General features: G+C 32.3%; 1 protein-coding gene across 3 annotated transcripts; it reads right to left on the reverse strand.

Moving 5' to 3' along the window:
• Nucleotides 1-464: 464 nt before the first annotated feature.
• On the reverse strand, nucleotides 465-23,221 carry LOC108971953 (BCL2/adenovirus E1B 19 kDa protein-interacting protein 3). Of its 3 annotated transcripts, none has more exons than XM_018938317.1 (6): nucleotides 22,582-23,221; nucleotides 2,073-2,259; nucleotides 1,916-2,000; nucleotides 1,776-1,846; nucleotides 1,401-1,553; nucleotides 465-1,329 (listed from the first exon to the last, which is right to left on the reverse strand). In XM_018938317.1, the coding sequence occupies exons 1-6, from the start codon at nucleotides 22,622-22,624 to the stop codon at nucleotides 1,278-1,280; spliced, it is 591 nt and encodes a 196-aa protein (XP_018793862.1). In that variant the 5' UTR covers nucleotides 22,625-23,221; the 3' UTR covers nucleotides 465-1,277. The 3 variants fall into 3 exon arrangements, with proteins under 3 accessions (XP_018793862.1, XP_018793864.1, XP_018793863.1); XM_018938319.1 differs by lacking the exon at nucleotides 22,582-23,221 and adding an exon at nucleotides 2,493-2,584; XM_018938318.1 differs by lacking the exon at nucleotides 22,582-23,221 and adding an exon at nucleotides 2,339-2,479.
• Nucleotides 23,222-23,327: the final 106 nt, after the last annotated feature.

Below are 23,327 nucleotides of genomic sequence, written 5' to 3' on the forward strand. Positions count from 1 at the left end.
CATACTTGGACTAAAAGCTAGAAAAACCTAACGCGTTCAGATGGTACTAGTCAACCTGTATTATGCGGGTACCAATCATACTACAATTGTAGTTACAAATATATATATACATAGAAATATGAAACATAGTTAATTTTAATGAACCGTTGTAAAATTATTAAAAAAAATTAAGTCTAAAAATAAGCTGGTGAAAATGTTAACGTAAAAGGAGCAACATATTGCGAGCGCAAGCATTATAAATAAAAAATGTCCATGGTTTCAAACTTTTTTTTAATTTTTAGCAACAAGTGGTTAAAAATGATGAAAACGTTTTATAAGACAAACAAATTTTTCAAATATGAATGATATATATATGTTTTACAATTAATTGTATCTTTACTACTAATAAAGTATGCTACATACTTATTTCTAGTGCATATCTTTTGTTACACTCATTGTTTTATTTTCATCATAAACGCATTAAAATAGTTTAGATATATTTATTTAATAATAAATGTYGTAAAAAAGTTCAAATACAAAGCACTTTCGTAAGAATAATAAATCGCATTTTAAGTTTGAAAAATTCGGTATAATATATGTAATAATAAAAGACCTGAGCCCACTCTTGTGTCGCACGTTTCGATCAGTTAGTACATTTTAAATAGGTTTGTATATATATTTTGTATTATTTTCATATACAAAGATTTGTTCCGCATATGTGATTTGTCAAATACTTTTATAAGCTTATTTTCAAATTCAAAAGTTGATTAGCTGTCGAATGACAAGCAATTAAATCAAATCACACAGCGTTAATTTTACTAGTATTTTCCATGGGGCACATATGCATGTATTTACATATGTGCAATTACAATTAAATTACTTTTCAATAACATTGCAATATAAAATGTAATTCGCTTTCATGTTGTTGTTGTTGTTCGCTTTCATCATCTGCAATGATTATCATAGCTGTGCTACACCCAACAAATACTGCCATGTGTGCAGTACACGTTAGTATGTGTTTATGAAAATTGAAGAAATTAAAAATAATTCGCTTATCTTCTTAACGCCAAGTCAGATGTGCATTACTTTGCTATAAATATCTCCACTGTTTTTTTTATTCTTCTTTCTTCGTTTTGTTGGTATGAAAATATGTTTAATTCTTTCTTGTATGTTAGCTCCTTAACATTTTTGCATTACATCTCGTATTTATTTTAATTTTTCAATTTTGTATTTCGCTCCGTTTAAAGATATAAAATTAGAATAATATGTATATAAATCACTTTTCTTTAACATTCAGTTCAGTCAATGACGACTCGGGTCAAGAGGATGCCACGTTTGCTCAGCCACAAGCTGCAAAAAAATATTTAGTTTAATATATTTTTCCAATGACTATTAAAAATAATATATGTAGATATGCTTACCCTAGTCCAGCGCCCAATAGCAAGGATAGTACATTTGAAAGAATGAGCGAGTATAGTATTTCTCTGGAAAAGAGCGAGTTCTTGCCTACGCGAGTCAAACGTATGGAATAACCTGAGCTTTTTTTCTTTTGTGGATGTTCGAATTTCCAATCTCTGCAAAATAAAATGACAATTGTTAAAAAGAAAAATTATTATTAAATTTAAAAATTATTATTAGCAATATTTTTAAATTTTAAAAATTTTAAAATTATTATTGAATTACAAATTAAATTTAACTAATATTTAGCAACTTTTTTAAATTTTATGCTAAACTTTGAGCCATTCACTTGCATATGCTCTAAGATATCATATATAATATATTTTGCTYACACATACTTTGGTGGTTGTTGATCCGGTCGACTATTCCATTCATCCAGCCAATCGGTGTCTTTGTGACTATCGCCTTCCTACAATGAGTACATGCATACATATTAAATTTAGAAAGCTTTAAAATCCTAATAGTTAGTGCTACAAACCTTGCTCCAATAATTTATGTAAACATTTTTGAGATCTTCGTCAGGTGTGAGTTCGGTATTCGGGCTGTTGGGTGGTGATTTCGGGCTATAAAAAGCATAAGTATATATTTTTTTTTAAAGAAAAAGATGGTTAAAAAATATAATGCTAGGCACATACCTGTCCCTGGGTGTATCACGTCGCGAACTGGCTAGGGAGACAACACGACTGGATTGATTTGATTCGCGTTGCGCCTCGCGTAGCAAACGTAAATATTCCTCGCCACTTGCGAAAGGCAATGGTGTGATTCTATCGGGGCTCTTCACGCCAGCCATTGTAGCGGCACTGCTCAGCTCAATCCAAGATTCTAAAAATATTAACGAAAAATTTTAAAACAAGTAAAATTTTATTAAAAAAAAAAAAAATTTACAAAAAATATATTATACTTATTTAAATATCAGATATGCTGGTTAATGCGCACAACTGCAACAATTTCAATGCGAATTTATCAACAAAAACACACAAAATAGTGTATATTGCTGGCAAAACTGCAGCAAACAAAGAAATTGAAGACAACAACAAATAAGTATAAAAACCAACACGTAAAAACAAAATCTGTGAGTCAAAAAGCTCTTTGTCTTTCAACGAAAGCGGATACACGATATACAGATATAGCCAGCTGCACTGCAATAAATTCACCGACTGACTGAATTATCTTTTGTCTACTGAGTGGCGCTCTAATGGACACACACTCCAACACCAGGAAGGCTTATCGTAAAGACTCAAGACTGGTCTCATATACAATCGCACACAATTTTTTTTGCATCATTGTATTTCATAAATAACAAAGAGAATCAACAGCAGCTGACTGTCGGCCCCCAACAGAACGTGTAACTTACGTATATTTGCGCTGGTAAACAAATTTTCATGGAGTTAATGGATCGTCAACAGCAACAAAGGCGGTAAATATTATTGAAAACAAATGCAAAATAGTACTTATATATAGAGGAAAACAAATATAGAAATATATGTACAAAGCTTATACAAAGTATTGAGCAAATATACTCATTTACTTGAATAAATGAGTAGAAATGTTTTAAATCACTCATATTGAAACATAAAAGACGCAATTGCATATAAATTGGTGGTATACATATGTACCTGTATATGTACATATATATGCATAGTATACATACATATATAGAGAACGTAAACAAACACGAGCAATATCTGTACTTGTATATACCTATGTACGAATACGAACCTATAAAAGAATAATGCCAGCAATTTAATTCATCAAAAGAGGGACARAAGAAAAGTAAAGTTTCCAAATGTACCATACGTGTTTCCCCCAGCGGGCAGGGGGTAGAATTTGCCCGCGGTAAGGTATGCCTGTCGTAAGAGGCGACTAAAATCCATATGCACTATGTCTGTATTTTTGGTTTGCCTAACAATTTCAGCATAGTCTTTGTCCGTAGCTACTCAGCTTGAACTGATATTATTGATTTTGAACGAGTTTCCTTCGAATGAAAAGACATTTGAAGTTCAAGTGGCAAATGTCACCAGTCATTGAGTTGTCGGGTACTCAAGAGGTAGTTGCAAAAGCTACAAGGTCTGACCGGAGAATTAAATCAGGTACCACGGTCAGTGCGCATCAAATTTGATTCGTTCGATACATAATTTCATTGTAATATTTAGTAAGAAATCCAATTTGGATTCAATAAGAAAGGGTTCTACGACARTCATAGAAAAATCTATTAGTGTTTTTCTACCAAGAAAGCATTACTCATGAAATATATCAGTGGTTTCAAAATTAATATAACYTTCCAAAGTGCATACGAACTCGGTAATAAACAATTATACATATGTACATATATAAATAAAGATCAGCTGATATTCTGTACTAAGTACTACCAGTTTATAAGTATATTTAAATATATTTACATGAAATTGCTTTGGAATTGTGGATAGTGAGGTAAAAGCAGACAAGTAAGCAAATAATAATATTGAATGAAAATATATGTATACATATGTAATAAAAAGCACAACGTCTTATTATAGAGAAGCGAATGATAATTGTAAATACACAAAATAAACCATCAATAGAGAAAAGCAAATAAAATGTGAAATAAAGTTTAGGAAAATAGTCATCTATTAATATATAAGTACAAGAGTGTAAAATAAAACYGCTCGTGGCGGTCAAAAACCTCATAATGCTATAAACATACAAACAAGCAACTGCGTATGAAATATTTTCCACCACATACATATTTTCATAGATTTAAATACCAGAGTCACATTTTTTTTAAGGAGAGACAGACAGCAATGGCTCCTGTAGCCGGTCGTCATAAAAGAATATGCCAATGTCGATTGTTAGTTGAGCAAACAAAAGGAGTATTATATATAGATATACAGACAGGAAGGTGTATAGATAGTAGAATAGATGACGATGGCCATTAGTGTCACTGCCTTAATCAGATTATACAGCCTTATGACACTCACTTTCAATAACAATCATGACGTTCAAGCTAATCATATTATTGGTTGTATGAAACCAAGGACATTGAAGTTAATGACTTGAAAGTTGTTGACATTTCTTTCAAAAAGAAAACTATAAAAAATTAGTTTAAGGTGTAAAATATAGCACACCCCACTATAATTGAGAAAATTTTATTTTATTATTGTGCAATAAAAATCGAAATTAAATATAATGAACACTCCTTTATTGTTAACTTCATAATAATACGCTACAACCATGTGTTATGTTAAGCAAACATCCCAGACGAAGCTAATCATAAGTTTACGGAAACTTTGTTTAAGCGTTGGCATGCTTGTTTTGCCTCAGGAGTCTCTTTGGAATTTTTATGAAATTGATACTATATATTTTTTAAAAATCCGGGTCAAATTTGATCAGTTTTTTTTTGCAATTAGGCTTGCTTACAAATTATTTTAAATAATACTTACAATCATATGCTTTATAAAAGCCATCTGAAAATTTGTTAATAATTTTCAAACCAACTTCTTACGGCCCAGCTTTTTTTTATCTTTTTACTTCGCAAATACTACAGTTCGCACTGTAATTAGGTTGGATCTCACCAGAAGAAAGTGTGAAGCGATCCCTCATTGTTATCAAATGAAACTGCGTAGGTGGCTATGTTTTGAATTTCACCGTTTCAGTTTTATTATGTGCAAATAGACTTTAGTAGATAAATCGTGCACATGCTATGGCTACAAACTGATTTTCTATATACATATATACTTTGTAAATAAATAACAATTATACTTTCCGCACCTGACCAGTCGCGAATTGTTGGTGCGTTCTCGTATCAGCTGACGATGGCAGTGGTGCTAATTTGGTTTTATTTTACTTAGATGTGTTTTTGCACAGTTATGACGCTTGTCGATCATGATAAAGAAGTTTAATGACCACAAAATAAGTGCGAATCAAGTGATGATTAATGTCTTGCAAAACGTTATCAAATGTAAAATAAAAAGCAATAAAAGGGTTTATCAAATTCAACAACATTAACATTCTTGAACAATATTGTAGTTGTAACAATATAAAATATTTCTGAAGTAATGTCGGAGAATGGTGCCGAGTTGACAGTGCTTAGCCGAAAAAAAGTCTGATCAATTTTCACCCGGACTGTTGCATAAGTGTTTCCGGGAATTCTGCTTGACAACAAAAGAGCCGAAACCGATTGGCAAACAAAAATTCGGACTGAATTTTTTACCTAAAACAGTATTATGATATTGTAAGCTTATAATTAGCATTATTTATGATAGTCATTAAAACCAGAATATGTCGCCATTACCAATTACAATAAAAGTTTTGCTCGCTTGACACTAGTAATGGTTAGATCACACTACACTCGTTATTGACAATTGTTCTAAGTTTTTATTGTAAATAATATACACTGTGGTAATGCAACAAAATCGCAAAATATTGTTTAAATAAAAAACAAGTAGCACAAGAAAAACTGGGTAGGCGAGTAAAACTAGGTATGGATTAATATATTTATAATTCGATACGAATGTAAATTTTTTACATATGACTGATTTTTAAAAGGCTTTACTACAAAACAGTCATTGAACGGCTATGTAAGCGATCGTAGCGTCAAGGACAACAACTGCGCTTGCGAGTGACAAAAAAACAATAAGAATAAAATGTATATATTTGCATGCAAAAACACAACCATTAGTTTTACAGAATGCCACGCTAACTGCGCATGCATAAAAGCCACGTTGACAAGCCACAGCGGACTGGCGTGGTGCCGTCCAGTTGGCAATAAAACAGCATTCTTTATCTACGATTCGCGCGGTTGCGAAAAACAAGAACACAATAGTTAAGTATTTTTTTTTATTTCCGAAGGGCGTGCGCATATATRTATGTATGTATATACTCTGTATGCCCACAGACTGTATAAAACAAAATCACTTCCATTAATTACAGTTAATATTTAAGAGGAGTCACTCCGCTATACTATATGCATACTATATATTAAATGCAAGTATAAATATCGTGTATGTGCTGTTATCTCAAGTGTTGTTTTGTACGTCGTGAGCCAGTGAGCCAGAGTGCAGTAACTTTTGCACAGCGCTCAATGYCATACAAAAGCTCGGCGATCACCCCGGGCCAGCACACAAGGCGAGCGACACAACAAATCATTTGGCAGACAACGATGCACTGAGGTACATACGAATCTGCATACTAGATGTACATATTTATGTGTGTATGTACACGTGGCCCCCGACATTCAGTCATTTAAATGTAGACTAAAAACTCTCTTTGTTGGCGTTGATTCTCTGTGCGTTCCCCACTATTTTTTGTTGTGTGTGCTTTTTTAATGAATTTATTTTAAGCATTTAGCATTTTTATAAATTTAGTATTTAAATGATTGCGGTTTTAAGTTGAGATTTATTTTTGTGTATGGCACAAAGCGGCAAGCGTTGTGGGTCAGCGGATGCCACAATTTAAGCAGGGAAATGTGATTGCCGTACGTTGTTGCGCACATTGTTAAGGGTGTGCGTTTTTGTGCCATTTGCACTTGCAACATAATTTTTTTTTATGGAACCAGTCCGGGTCAAATCTGATCAAAGGGTGAATCAGTATAGTTAGTAAAACTTAGGTATGCATATACATACAGATACTCTACGCTAGTGTTATCTAATTCGCGTCTTGCATCATCTACAACATTCTATAAATACCTTTGGTATCAGCATCAGTAATAGTAACTAATTATTTCACAGTACGGTGTATGCAACGGTTACAAACGTTGGTTGAAGGGGATGGCAAATAGTTACCTCATATTTTTAATTATAACAGTAAATAGCAAAGAGAAATGAAAAAGCATAGAGTTTAGGTATGCATGATCCAACGAAAAAAACTCCACACAAGCGAGTGTGTGACTAAGACTTGTATTTGTGGGCGGTCTCAAGCTAGTGTATGTAACACAGAAATGACAAAAATGACTAGTACTGAAGTACTTCTCACATATTTATTTTAATACAGTGTAGATCAAAAACATCCACACTATTAASTGATTGAAGCGTTCAAACGGATGTACTACATCATGGCAGTCAAGCGAAACCAAAAATACATATGCTGCCGTCTATGTACGAGTGCTAATAATACATATGAAACGCGCAAAAAAAGCAACTTGATTGCAAACAAAAGTGGAATTAAAGGCCTGGGAGCGCTAGCGGATTGACGAGTCGTTTGATAGACATGCTGTCACGCCACTGCAATCCATATGTGGCGCAGCCCAGCGCGCTAACACATCCATGAGTATGTGTGTGAGGATGAAGTGACAGCTCTTAGCGGCTTACTGTCATATRGCAGTGCATTTGTATACATGTTTGTTTAAGCGCACAGCGTCTTCTATTACATTAGCTCCATCATTATGGCTTTCGCAAGGCAACTACTTACACGGCAAGTGAGAAAAATGTCTGCAGCCCTATTTTCTAGGTTGCTACTCGTTGGATTATGAGGCAGATGTTGGTAAAATAAGCACATTAGGCGAAGTAGAAACTGGGCGGACATACTCTCGAGACAGCATTGAATTTAATTAGAAGAAACGGGTTTGTTATTAAAGAATTTTTGACTGGTTGCATCTTAAGGGGGTGGTAAGTCTATACACATACATATATTACATAGATATAAAAATATCATTCGGTTGATAGAATAGAGAAAATATTGTTTCCGTAGATTAGGATCCYGAAGTAGCACCTGTTGGCAAGAGATATTCTGCAAGGGATTGCGAGTTTGACCTTGTTGTTGGTGTTAATGCTGGTGTCTGTACTTTGAATGAGTCTCCAATGAAAAGACATTTGAAGTCATTTAACTGGTAGTAGCAAATGCCACAAGGTCCGACCGGAGACTGTAATCTGGTATCGCGGAGAGYTAGCTTTTGGAGTTCGCTCAGTTCTGCAGCTCGGATTATTTWCTCCCGGAGTAGATTGAAGAAGTCAMACGATAGGAAGTCGGCAGTCGACAGTTTCTTGTTGATAAAAKTTTGTGTGCAAAATTTCAGATCGATATCTCAAATATCAGTTCGCGTATATATAAACAGACGGACATGGCTAAATTGACTTAACTGGTCATGTTGATCAATCATTTATGAATATGTACACATTATAGGATCTCCGACGCTTCCTTATAGGAGTTACAGAAGYTTAATGTGGATTGTTCCGGGAATAAAACTAATATTGGGTTCATACAACGATTCAATTCAGAGAACATATTTGAATTCAGATTTTAAAATATAAACAAGTAATAATTATAAGCTTAGGTTAAGCTTGACACAGAAATATTTGACAGCACGTCAAAAAAATACAGCATTGTACTTCGAKAAACTTAAAATGATTTGACAGCGGTTGTGGTTGGTAGAAAAAATGCCCTTAATGCATTACATGCACATGTATTTGCTTGATCAAATTAACATGCAGGCTGCGTGATCATTCGAGCGTGCGATATAAGGCACACATGCATGTAAGCGTCTATGTATATGGTTTAAATTTGTTTATATTTTCCAATCAACTGATCACAATCACGTATGCAGCGCAATGTGACTATTACAACTACATGCACATGCAACTAGATGACAAACACAAAATGTACATACAGAACAACTTATAAACTTCATATGTACTTAAGCTTGTTATACTTTTATCGCATTAATTTTGTAGTATTACATTTTTATAGATGCAATTCAGTGGACTTGCACTTAACTAGCAGACGCATAAGATGCAAGTTGCAAACACACATACAGACATACAAGTATAAAGTTTCATATGACACAATTCAATGACAAACAACAGTTATGCGTGATCAAAGTGGCGGTTGCAATTCTGAGATCAGTCACAACGAACGCTTGTAAAGATTCATAACTGTCGCCATCCAGTTATTAGAATGCTATTGCTTATTCTTACCTAGAATTTATACATTGAACAGCCTCAAAGCTTAAAATTCACTACTTAGCAGCCTTATCATTCGCGTGCAGTTTCTCAAACACGATTTTTAATACCCACAGGCTATTACTATGTAATTGATACACGAAGAGCAATTTTCACTTAGTTAAGTCTGATAAATTAGAATTTCCGTTTTCTTCTTCGAAACTCAAACGTGACAATATGCTGAGAAACTGCGAGCAATTACTTATACATCTATTGCTATTAAGGAAATTTGCACCCAGCAGGCAATTTTGGGTGCCAGCTGTCACGGAGAAAGTATATTTCCGGTTGGAAAATAATTTCTGAAATAATATGTACGGAGAGTCGGTTAGGGAGAGTGTAGTTTCTCAATGGTGAATGAATTTGTCAAATACGTCAAGCAGTTTTAATTAAAAAATCGAATCTTTCCTTTTAATTTAAAAAATCGATTTTCTGTGATTCCCTTGCAGTATGTACATAAGTGTCCAGCACTTTGCTACTCCGTGATTTGATACCTCGAAATGATTTTTGATTTTTCAAAATAAATATAAACTGAATTGACAACCTCAACATCAATTACTTGCATACTAGTTCCGCTCTACTTACAAACAAAACTGGTTACTCTTCCGCAGTTATCATTCTTATTATTAGCACATATTTATATGTATTTATATCTRTTACATATGTATGTGTTTTATATGTACATGAGTATTTAGTTTTTCTATTATTTAGATGGCACGCACACCACAAGAGCATGTAATGTAGAACAGATAACAGTATGTTCGACAACAATGAGTTCCGATTCATTCTATTCAGTCACACGAACGCAATTAGTGTCGGAATGTTTGGTGTGATATTATGGATATTATGATGCAACTGCACTATGTTTGGAATATTTTTGAAATTATAACGCAATGTAGCATCTGTGATAAAACGTTAACAATTTGTGCGATGACAGATATTTTTATACCCTGCACAGGGCAGTAACAAGTTTGTCACGAAATTTGTAACATATAAAAGGGAACGTTTTTTTTTATATATGTACATAAAATATCAGCGTAAAGAGTTGATTTAGCCACGTTTCTCTGTCTGTATATACAGGAGCAAGTCTCTCATTTGTTGAGTTATCGATCTGAAATTTTGCATACATCCTTTTCTACTCAAGAAGCTGTTAATTTGCCGAATAAGCCCATATTTCCGCACTATAGCGAAAAGCTGTCATACAAACTGAACGATCGGAATCAAGTATCTGTATGGAAAACTTTGTCATTKGACGATATATCTTCAAGAAATTTGGTCTGGGTTACTRCCTTAAAAAATAGTGCAATCTCCGAAAAAACTGTTCAGATCGGATCACTATATCATATAGCTGCCATACAAACYGAACGATCCAAATACACGTTTTTGTATGGAAACTATGTTTATTTGTGGAGGATATTATAACTTCGATGCAATTGAATTTAACGTTAACGTTTTTTTTTAAGTACACATAAAAACTTTGGTGGGAAGAAATTTTTCAATTATTTCATATTGTCAGTCAGGAAATTKATTACTCCCGTCAAATATTTGAACTAAAACACAAAAATTAATGCCATATATACTAATAAACATTAAAAATTAACATTCCAAAAAAGAAAAAAAAGAAAAAATTTTAATCTGACAAAACGTATGTATGTACATACTTTGCAGACACGCAATATAAATAATGCTTCTGACATTGAAAAAAGGGTTTTAATACAATGCGAAGACAGCTGCTAGCAAAATAACCTCTAAAACGTTGTTGGTCTTTCAAAAATATATTTTTTTGTCACTGCAGCAGCTGTAATATGAAGACAGTACCGGCAAATTTCGTTACTACCCCTGACAGATAATAAATTGTAGCTGCAAATGAAGTACAAAGCAGCAAAAAGTAAATTATGTTTAAGAAAGATGGGCGACGCTGCACAAGAGTTGCGAAGCACACAAACGAAGAGGATGCACGTTTCTAGCGCTATATATTATATGTACATATATGTGAGTGTACAATTCTTCGTCAATACAATAGATAAATAAATAAAAAAGCTGCGGGAATAAATAGCACGAAAATGCCGGCTGTAGTTGATTTGCAACACGCGCAGTTCGACACAGAAACATCAAAACATGTATGCATTATATACGTGTATACATTCATATATGTATATTATGTATCTACACAAATATATAAGCAACTGTGGCCAAATCTATCGCTCACGTCGACACTCGGCAAYCTTCTGAATGATGCGCATAAAATGCATGTTAAAAATAAAAATGCTCATCAACAATAACAATAATACCTACAACAAAGTGTCGACGACATTGACCGACCCACGCTAATAGCCKCTATTTACAGAGACTTTTCTCATCTTCGTCATTTTCGAAAATTGCCCGCGTAACAGATTTAAATTAAATGTTGCTCATACGTCACGGCGGCTGCAAAAATAAGACTACAGCAATACAAAGTCTAAGCAAATAAATTAAACAATTGCGATTGCGTCGTTTTAGCATTTGAAATTCCGCAACGCAAATTTTACTTAATTTATCTTCACCTTWGCTTTATAACTGTGTGAGTGCGTGTTTTTTATTTTATTTTTTGCAAGAAAACATTTGCGCAACACTAATGTGTAGAAATTTCGAAAAAGATGACTTGTGAAATTTTTGTTTTATCGGATGTTTTCGATTAGTTAATCTAAACTGACATAAAATAGCAGATTGTTTTAATATTTGTATAATTTTACTATTTTTATATTTTAAATATGATTTATTCACCTTCGCTTTCACAGCATAGCYTTTATTAAGTATTTAAAGAACTCTTCTTTTATTATTCAAAAATAAAAATATATTATTAAATATTTACTAAAACTATAATAAATAATAAATTAGTCGCAGACCGGAAAAATACATCGTTTTCGAAATATGTACATATGTATGTATATGCATGTATGTATATGTCTGCTATAATTCTATAAATATTTATGTATATTGCTACCAATTTATTGAGGACGCAGGTGTTAAGAAATTCAATGGTTAATGTAAATATTTCAATACATTTACGGTAAGTGGAACATCATTGATTCTGGCATATATTTTTTGTTTTGCAAGAAAGCTTTTATACATTTCTTAAATTGAAAGTTTTCTTCCAAGAGCTTGATTTTGATTTATCACTTTGTAGGGCAGCTATATTCTTTAGTGGTCCCATCTGAACAAATTGTTCGGAGATTGTAGCTTTACTTTAAGCAACGATCCATGCCAAATTTCGTGAAGCTATCTCGTCAAATGAAAAAAGTTTTCCAATTCTACAAATGAGCATTTTCTTGCCAAGAAAATGGCGTTTGCAAAATTTCAAATTAATATCTCTAAAACTGAAAAGCTGTAGTTCGCGCATATACAGGCCCCAATAGGCAAGAAATAATTTTCTATAAAATTATATGTAATTTTTAAATTTAGTTATGATAATGATTATTGAGTCATAGATAATGTATGATCACTTAAAAAAGAGTGCAAATTATTTAATTCAAATGAAATTATGTCTAATATTTCGTCATGTCAGTAATTCTCAAAGAGGTTTGTATAGTTTGCACAGCGTTCCAATCATTAAAAYGCTTTCGTTTACTACTAAATTTCATTAATTGTAAAGTGAAACTTTTCGTACACATGTAGGTATTTGAAAAAAATAAGCAAAAATAATTAATAATGCATTTGATAAGCACATGAAATAGGTACAAGGCGCAGACGGATGAAAGGCAATATGAGCGCGTGAAAACCCAGACAGGTTAAAGGTGAAATGTAAATGTAAACATGGACTTAATATTCAATTGCAGAGAAAAAAAGTAAAAAAAAATAGAAAACGTCAAGTTGTATTTCAAACGTAAAGTGAAACAAACAAAAAATCGTGCGTTATAAATGTAGGTGCACGCTGCTTAAAGTGCAAAATAACGTAACATAACTTTTATTAATTTTCATAAATTAATAAGAGAAGGAAAAAACGATATAAAATATAATTTAGGTTTTATTTTGTTTATAACGCGTGAACCAAGTAGAGGTAAAGTCTATGCGGATRGTCCCACTGCGATTCAGGGCTTGGAGCAAAACATCACATCAGTCGAAATATGCTTTCTTAAAATATAAAGTTTATTTGTTTTTTCTTTAAAAAAAAAGTAGAAAACCTCGAGATGGATCACCCTTTATTTCCTATAAATGTCTAGTAAATTAAGAGCACAATTAAATTTAGGTAACGAATAAATTGTTTGAGATTGCACAAGTTGTACGTGAGGAATGTGGGCATTCGTAATTTAATAGCATTTCATTTAAAATAATTTTCAAAATTTGCTGTCACACAAATAAGTACAGTACGGATACTTACTAAACGGTGACAAATTCAGCAATAATGTGCACATGTACATATGTATGTACTATATACTACATAGCCATATGTATGAATGAAACAGTTTGTGATAAGTATGAAAGTGCGCACCTAATATTTTGGGTAGCTGTGGCGTTGGTACTCCCCACCAAACGAAAGACTTCCCCTTTTGTGGATTTTTAATGATTATTTGGAATGTTTGGCAGTTGACACAATTAGATAACGCTTATAAATGAATAGAAAGTAAATATATATTTACAACGAAAACACCGAAAAATTAACATTTTGAGGTTAGTGCGCTAAGCTTTTAACCTTTAGCTATTTTTTACAGTGTAATTATCAGTAAAAGTATAKACTTGTATTTATGTATATATTGTAATTATGTTTACTAATATGTAATTGACAAGAATAACAAATATGTAATTGTGTCCATAATTTTAAAACTATCATAGGCAAAAATAGCGCTTACACACTTAGATGTATATATGTATATTTATATTTATATAAATACATTCACAATATGTACACGTTCTTACACAAAAGTTTGTTCAGTGATAAGAAAAATCTTTCTTGCCGAAAGACTGTAAAAGTAAATGTGGATAATTTTAAAGGCCTTAGCATCTCATTTGAAAAGTAATTAAATCGGTTCAGCAAAGAATAACAACAGAAAAACCAACTTTATCACCCGATCGTTTTAAATATTAATTAAATATATGCAAATATACTGATATAGTATATTCAAATGCTCGAATATGTGTCAGTAACGCAAAATATTATGAGTTAGGTAATTTATAAGCTGACAACATGGAATTTCTGTCTGTAATACAACCAGTTAGAAAAAAATTAGATTCCTATAAACTTATTTGCCGAGCTATTTTACCCCCGGAATGTTAAGGGGTCAGCCATTTAACCTACTTATTGTAGTTATCTTGCATTYGTCAAACATTAGAGAGCGGCGAATCGAACAAACTATACTAGATGTTCAAACAAACAGGAACAAGCAATTTTCTAACATGCAAGCAGCGCTTAAGTATAGGATGAATTTTTCTACCTATGTAGTCCTCTTTTGTTGACCGTTATTTGTTATTTCGCTGAGAGACGCGTAGAAACTATCAATTCTATCAAAAAGTCAGTCGCCTGATCAGCTGAGCATATGTTGCATACTAGTTGTAAAGTAGTCTACATGTATCCAGTTAATTTGACATCCGGAGTACTACCATTTAACAACACATTAATGTACATATAGGAGCGGGAAATTGATACTGTTTTGTTGTCGTACCACTCACTATTGCTTTTTGCTGTTTTTATTTTCAACAGTCCCCATGTATCAAAAGAGCGTACATTGAAATTATTCATTTCGTTTAGATACGAAACTCTCGATATTTGTAAATAAAATGACGCGAGTTGAAATCAAATCGCTACTGAAATCTATAATACCATATGCACGCGAGTATATAACTTACACRTGTACATTATATTTATTCGAACAATTACATTATGCAAATGTGTGAACAAAACGTTCTCAATACATGCATAAGTAATGTGTAACGTTTCAGAATACCGCAAAAAACGTTTATCGATGTAAATGTTAAGTATTGTTGATTTACTTTAAAATTACATTTGCCAGACACTAGCAGATAGGGTTGATTTGCTTTCAAGGGGTAAATGTTGGTTAGATAGCTGATTGGGAAAAGTTTTAATATATTGCTCAGTAAGAATTAGTGAGCAATACTATAAATATTAAAAAAGATAACAAAACATTTAATACATACAAATAAATAAGTACAATCTGATCAAATTTGACACGGACTAGTGCATTTGAACTACAAAGTACACCAAAATTGTTTAATATTTGCAAACAAATGCATGGTATATGATTAAATTTGAGTCTGGTCTATTTAAACAGCACGTGTAAATCGAAGCTATAAATATTTTTTTTCTTATTTTGATACAACACTTTTCATGTTCGTTTGAAGTTTGAGCGCTATATATCAGCTGTTTATGACAGAGTGCTATTATAAGAGAAAATTTGAAGAAAATATTTTTCCAATTTCATTTACCAAGTAATCTGACAGAAAAAGATTTTCAGTATTAGTTATCTTGTTAAGGAACCTATTTTGCAGGCAATGATAAAGATTTGTGTTGAAATACTTAAAAAAAAATTTTATGTCAGTCCTTGTCAAATTTGATCAGATGATAAATATATTAGAATCACATAGCCAACGACGCAAACATTCACTAAGTAAGACTTAGTAGCAATAAGGTCTCTTTAGCAGACGTCAGCAATATTTAATTGTAACTATAATTGGCTTTTCTTACAACTATTTGCAGAATTTACATAAAAACAAACATAAACACATATTGTGTAAATTAGTARCAATTGAAAAATGGTCAGCCAATGCAAGCAAACGTCTGTATGAGAACTGACAGCAATAATGGCAGTAAAAACGGTTGTAAATGAGTTAAAAAGTACCCATAAATTCCATGTACTTACATATGTACATATATATTATATATGTACGCAACTGAAATATGAAATAAATTGACTGCAAGTAGTTAGAAAGCACGTGCTGTAAGTGCGAATAAAGACGTAAGATCTACGGAACACTGAAAGTAAATGTAATATAAGCGTTTGTGTGCATGTAATTGCACGTTTCCTTAAGCACAAAATCCTCGAGCTACTAAAGTATTTAAAGCACAATGCAGCTAATACACCAATAGCTTAATTAGAATGTCAGGCACATGCATACGTATTTATATTTATTATACATTGTATAGCGATCACGTGTCACGATCAATAAATTTTCGCATAGCGAATCTATGTGGGCAGCTTATTGCGTTTGTGTGACAGAAAATAAAGCAGATTGTACAAGGACGCAAGCAGTTGCGTATGCAATAGTATATTTGTTTATTTAATAATATATGTAAATAAGTAATTTGCATGTTATTGTGTGSTTCATGTCTGGCTTATTACATACATATATCTAATAAAAGTAGCTTTAATTACATTTTATCGAAAGCCAAACTCTGATAGCAAATATATGGAATACTTTTGTTGCATTTATGTTTAGATTGCATGCATTAAAGCCCAGTAATGCGTAAATGCAAACGACAATACTCAATAACCAACTGCAGGGTATCAATTACTATAGAATTATATCGCACTGTGGTTTGACTGGTACTCAAATATCGAGGTAAACAACAGGTGTTGCAATATCCACAATTTATGCAGTTGTTTGTAGCAAAACACGCTATCTAAGTATTTGCATTTGTTTACTTTGGTTACAGATATTGCCAGATTTTACAATTTACGCGTTATGTGGAAAATCAAGTTGAAATTTAGCACTACACAATTTAGAACATATCTGCGTTCTGCATATAAGCTACATTCATTTTTTTTTTTTGTGCTATTGCAAACTAATCCTTCGGAGTGTATTGTAATATACCTGTAACAGAGCGGAGAGGTCAGTAAAAGCAGCTGTGCGAATTTTTTATTGTTTGCCTTTCTTAGTTTGCGCACATTGTAGTTATAATTTTAGGTAGGAAAATCATTAATTATTTTTAGGATAAAACTCAACAAAGTTTTCCAGATTATCGCTTAATACGAAGAATGATATTTTATCATCTTTAACAGTCTCTGTTCACCATACTGATATTTAACAGCATTAAATTAAACGCTGTTAATATAACATTTGCTGTAATGCAAAGTCATACGATATTCGAAAATTTTAACGGATGTACAACATGTAATGTTATTTTCATAAAGATCTGTTAAAAATTTTAAGTTTTAGACAGCTTAAAAGTTCTAAAAAAATATTWTATCTGTTATATTTTTTACACCTGCCTGTCTTTCAATATAAGTTCGTTTTTTTATCTCACGAATATACGAAGTTTGAGCTATCAGCCAATTTTTCACGCTGCCGTTAAGGTCTTGACTTAGGTAATGGAAGTATATTTCAAACAGTAGGTATATATGTACACACATACTTTTTCCTATAATAAATTAAAAAAATGCCTGGTACACATTTAAAAGGAATTGCAGACATGCGTTTGGCTTACGAGAAGCCGCAAAATTACATACAACACGTACAGTCAGATCCACAGCCACATAATAGTGGCATGGTGACAACCACTGCAATATATGAAAATCGTACGTGATGTCAAACTGGCATACAAAATGATAATATAAACACCATTTACACCTGCACATGGCGAACAATGGACAGGCAATGAGTTGCATCTATAGAAAACGTAGCCCGTAACGTCCACAGGTACTCGTAAAGAGAATTAGCAAAACAAACGAAAATGTATTGATATATGTATGTAAATACATACAGGTATAAGTATTCGTCGATTTGTGGTGTCTAAAAATAGCAAAGAATTAWTCATACATTGATTTGTTCTTATACAAAGCCACATACAGACTTTCGCGCAGCGCGTGGAAGCGTGATGAAATATTTACAAACACTACAAGTCACTATCAATGGGCTTTGCTAAGAATGTGGTGGCGGCTTACTACGCAGCAAGCAAAAGCTGATACGCGTTTGTGATAAAGTTGTACACATGAAAGGAAAAATATTACAAATTAACGTACATACATAAGGATTAGAAAACCAAAAATAATATGTATGTATGTATGTGTAATACATGGGTATATATAAGCACATGTTTATTTGTCAGTCCGGGTTATTTTTGATCGGTTGGTACGAACTTGTTGATTTTTATGGTACGAATTTCATTTCAAAGTGAGCGAACATCCAAATAATGTATAGTAAGTATATATGTATATATGTACATATGTAGTTATGTGTATAATAAAGTATGTAGCTGCATAACCGGTTGAAGCACGCCCATAAATATGTGCCAAATATGCCGCATACGCTGAAAATATCGCTAAAACCGGCTGTTCTATGTTTCATGCATACATATACAGATAACCAAGTATATATGTACATACATACATAAATCAATTATTTATAAGAGAAGCAAAAAATGTACACTCTGGTGGCAGTAGAAAAACATCATGAATGAATTATTATGAAAAATGTGTCTGTACCAGTTTTTAGTTGTTCTGTGCGCGATTATGTACATATGTGTATAGATGTATAAATACTTTATATTATATGCTTATAGCGTTCAATAAACTTTGCTGTTAACAAGAAAATTGAGGTAAACGTAAAAATTAYTGCAAGTGCTAAAGAATCAACGAGAAGTAAACAAAAGTCAAGTTGAAAAGWGCAAAATGAGGCGTGTTGTTAAAACGAAAATTTTGTACACAAAGTGTTAGATAAAAACCGAAATGCCAAAAAAAAAATGTTTACATTACGAGTGGCGACGTCTCAAGCAGTTGCTGCCACGTTGAGGCAATGCCGGAGCGAAGAGATCTAAAACAAAACGCTACGCCAGATATGTTTACACAAGACCAAAAGCACTGCTACCAATGTTAATAGTTGAGCCTAGAAAAATTGACATCGAAAAACACATGCTTACAAGTGGAAAATCAATAAAAAAAAAATAAAAAATAAAAAAAAAGGTAATAACAAATACAGCAGAGGCGAAAATTGCCGCGTAATGTCAATAAATAATGATAAATTGAGCATAGTGTGGGAAACAGATTTAATAAGCTGACTGATTGACAATAAAAAAAACCTACGTATACGTACCCTACGTAATTTCGTAAAATTTGAGCATTGCATACAAGAACTACATTTTGATCGGTTATTTTATRTGGCAGTTACATATATGCTATAGTTGTCCGATCTGAATAATATGCCATAGAAAACGATCAGTTTGTATGAGAGCTATATGCTATAGTGGTCCGAAATCGGCAATCCCGGTAAAATGGAAGCGTGCAAAATATGAGGTCGATATCGCAAAAACTGATTTACCACTTCGCGTATATACAGACAGTTAGARACATATGTATGACTAAATCAACGCAGCTCGTTACACTGATCATCTACATATATTTATGTATATCTAACTAGGATTTTCACTTGAAAATTTTGCAATAAATGTAAATATGAGTAATGAATCACACTTTTCACCTGAGTAAAAATTTCATTTAGCTGTTGTGGTGAAATTCGTAATCCACCTTTAAGTACCTGCTTAGCGCTTTTTACTTAACATGTCTTAACTGTTTTTTTGTGTTTTTATTTTTAACGTGAAGCTAATTTATAGAATTCATAAGTTTATTAGCACATCAAAATAAAAATGAACAAAGCATATCAACGGCAAGCGGCAAAAATAAATAGCAAGAAGACAGCACTTTTAAACAAATAAACAAAGGAAGTCAACGTCGACAGCTGGTATCCGATTGGAGGCAATAAAACCATTCACCAATACAGTGCATGTACATTGCYCCACATTAATGAAAATATATAATCGACTTAACAGATACACAGGCGCGAAATGGTAGGAAGTAAGCGTAACGCCGCATATGACAAAAATAAAATAAACAGAACAATATTGTAGAACTTTAGGAGAAAGGTTATGTACCTATACTACAAAAATTTATGTAAATTTTATTATGGCGACAGGAGCGAGTAGAAAAGAATTCATAGTACTACGCAATTTTGTTTTTAAGATATGAAAAGTTTTCAATAATTAAATATATTGTACATTGTTTAATTTATAAGTATACATATAGTTAGCACAATTGAGAAAAGAAAATAAAATAGAAAGAATAACCTAATGTAAAAATAAAATAAAACAAAAAATGCAACTCACTCACGTAACAACATTTTTTTCGACGCTGAGGAAACAATATAAAAACGTGAGTTTGCTAGTACATGTGTATATGTATTTAATTGTTTCACAAATGTATACATTTGTATTCATATAATAAATATATTAATTYATATGTAGGTGAATAAACTTTCAATTTTTATTGTAAATATCCAATTTAAAATAGCTTCATATGTGAACATTGTCAACTCAAGTGACTTTGACCCATAATAATTGCTTACAAATTTACAAAATTGGTATATTGTTTTTAAAGCTACATATATTAATCACCATAAGGGAGACTTAATGCATATTTTTTAATTCTAAGAAAAATCAAAAACAATAAAATGCAATATTGACATTAATGATATTGATTAGCAAGAAGTGGCTTCACTATACATGGAATATGCATTTGGAATATCTACGAAACAAAATTATTTATATACATATATGTATGTATATATGGTGGTTTCTTGGGTAAATAGCAACAACGCATACATATATGTATGTATATATGGTGGTTTCTTGGGTAAATAGCAACAACGTACTTATAAAGCTTTGGCAGAAATTATAGTATAATGCTATGACGTCAATGGACCTACATACATACATAGTATATATGCGTGTGTATAWATGTATATAAAGGTGTAATTTGTGCATTCGTACAGACGGAGAAATAAAACACGAAGAAGTAAAGGATGTGTGCAGCAATAACAGCATTATTTCACATAATATTTTTAAATAACAATTGATTCAATAACAAAAGTATTAMAAATTTCCTAAATATCTATTGATTCTCTATTCAAAGAAAGACACAAATAAAAAATCTATAAAAAAATATAGAAATATTTGCTAAAAAAAATGAGGTCAGCATTTGAATTATTCGAAAATATATGAAAATTCGCATACCGCTCAATATGTTTATTATATTAAGCACCTATCTCTTTATTTTGAAAACTTTTGTTTTGCTTTTCAACTTCGTTACAAGAGTCAAAGTGACTACGTGCCGTTGTAGCAGSACTGAGTGGTGAGTCGGACGTGTGTGTCGACAACAGGAAAATGGCGTTAATACAAAGGCGCAAAAAACCGGAACCAAAAGCAGATGCAAAGGTGGTGGTGTCCGACAGTTAACAGATGTGATGCATATAGTATGTACATATGTACATACATACATACATATTTACACGATTATTACAAGCGGAAACGTCTGGCATAACAAATGGCGGCTTATATGAGCAAAAGCTAAGATATAACCCAACAGCAAATCATTCAATATCTACCCATGAACCTTAGAAATTCGCTTGTTTACTAAAACAGGCRTCCAATTTTATCTGCTCACTTTTCTACTTTATTTTCGTAATGTCGAAAATAGCGCCTGCGCCAACACCGCCACTCTTCTAAGCTTGCTTTTATTTTAGAAAAACCAAATTTATTCTTATATATTCTATCGTTTTTTTTTTTCTATCTGTTTTTTTTTAGGGGGGAGAGGGTTTTGAGGCTTGTATTATGTAAACTTTCTATTCTTATATACTTTCAAACCTCAAAGAAACCGGTGTGTACAAATAAGATTTTCTTAACCATTTAATTATCAATTTTCGTGTTATTGTATTTATGCAAATAATTTTAGGCAAATAAAAGCCATAATTTCAAAACCAATAGGGCACACAATGGCACTGTCAATAAGCCAAACAACACCAAATTTTACCTTTTGACTATCACTTAAAAGTCAACAAATACAGAAGTAAATAAGAAAATGAAAATGCAAAAATAAATTAAACTAGATAAGTAATGGAAAGAAAACTGGTATGTACCTACGTAAATGAAACACAACTACAAATGTACATACACAAAAACAAAGTTAGCCACGAAGAGATACTCGCTGGTTTGACGCCGATAAAAGGTAAACAACACTTCAAAATAAAAACTAACAACAACTTTAAAAATGTAGTAGCTGAAAAAAATGCCAGACAAAAGGACGAGAAAGCTCTCAAAAATGGCTGCTGAGTGGAGTGGCTTCTAAAATACCAACGATTTATTAACGTGGCAAAACAAAAAAAAAACGACATCTAAGTATGTAGACATGTAACATGTAGACTGTTGTAGATAATATAAAWTACAAATGTATTTATRTATGCACAATTKTAAACTACTTACCGCCAAGCAAATCTTCGCCCGTTTTTGGTGGAGTCGAGGTCATCTTGTTGGATTTTAGTATATGTGTGTGTGCTTTTGGGCGCTTGATATATGCAGTCTGCTTTTAATTCCACACTTCTTGTTTATTTATAAAGGTATCACTAATCGACGGACGGCTGGATATGTGCGTTGTAAATTTAAGTGATTTATAGAGAGCGTACTTTTTTTGCGTTCGAAATGTAAGTAAAACAAGTGAATACTAATAAAATGTTTAACCTCACAACCAYAAACTCAAACCAAGAAATTATGAGTAAGAGATATCCTATCAACCAATAATTTGCTTTTAAATTAWTTGAGGCTCCCACTCAATCAAACAATCCGTTTAAAATTGAAAAACACGAATGTTTTTTTAATTAAAAACTTTGCAGGCTTGTGCGAACACTATTTTTCTATTTTACTTCAAAAACTTTAGTAAATCGCTAGAACTGATACTGCAATTTTACTTTTGTTTAGTAAAACGCCTATTATATYCCTAATGCGTTTTAAATAAAAGCGTTCGAAGCGAGTGGTATATATGTATGTGTGTATATATATATATATCGCAATTGTTTAAGATTTCTACAAATATTACCGTTCGCGGCGAACGAAAGTCAACGAATGGCACGAAGCGGCGACTTGTACAAAGAACGAGCAGATTWTTTTTTTGAATTTATAAAATGTGGCCACATAGAAAAAAAATAYATTACCTAAAGCCATGTTTACATTCA

The sequence above is a fragment of the Bactrocera latifrons genome, unplaced genomic scaffold (genome assembly GCF_001853355.1).
Source record: "Bactrocera latifrons isolate USDA-ARS-PBARC rearing strain unplaced genomic scaffold, ASM185335v1 scaffold_37, whole genome shotgun sequence".
Lineage (NCBI taxonomy): Eukaryota > Metazoa > Arthropoda > Insecta > Diptera > Tephritidae > Bactrocera > Bactrocera latifrons.

Coding starts and splice junctions, on each gene's coding strand:
- LOC108971953 (XM_018938317.1), bottom strand. CDS start 22,624: ATGACCTCGACTCCACCAAAAACGGGCGAAGATTTGCTTGGCG. Junction 1,847..1,915: donor ACATAAATTATTGGAGCAAG/GTTTGTAGCACT, acceptor TACTCATTGTAG/GAAGGCGATAGTCACAAAGA. Junction 1,330..1,400: donor CTATTGGGCGCTGGACTAGG/GTAAGCATATCT, acceptor ATTTTTTTGCAG/CTTGTGGCTGAGCAAACGTG.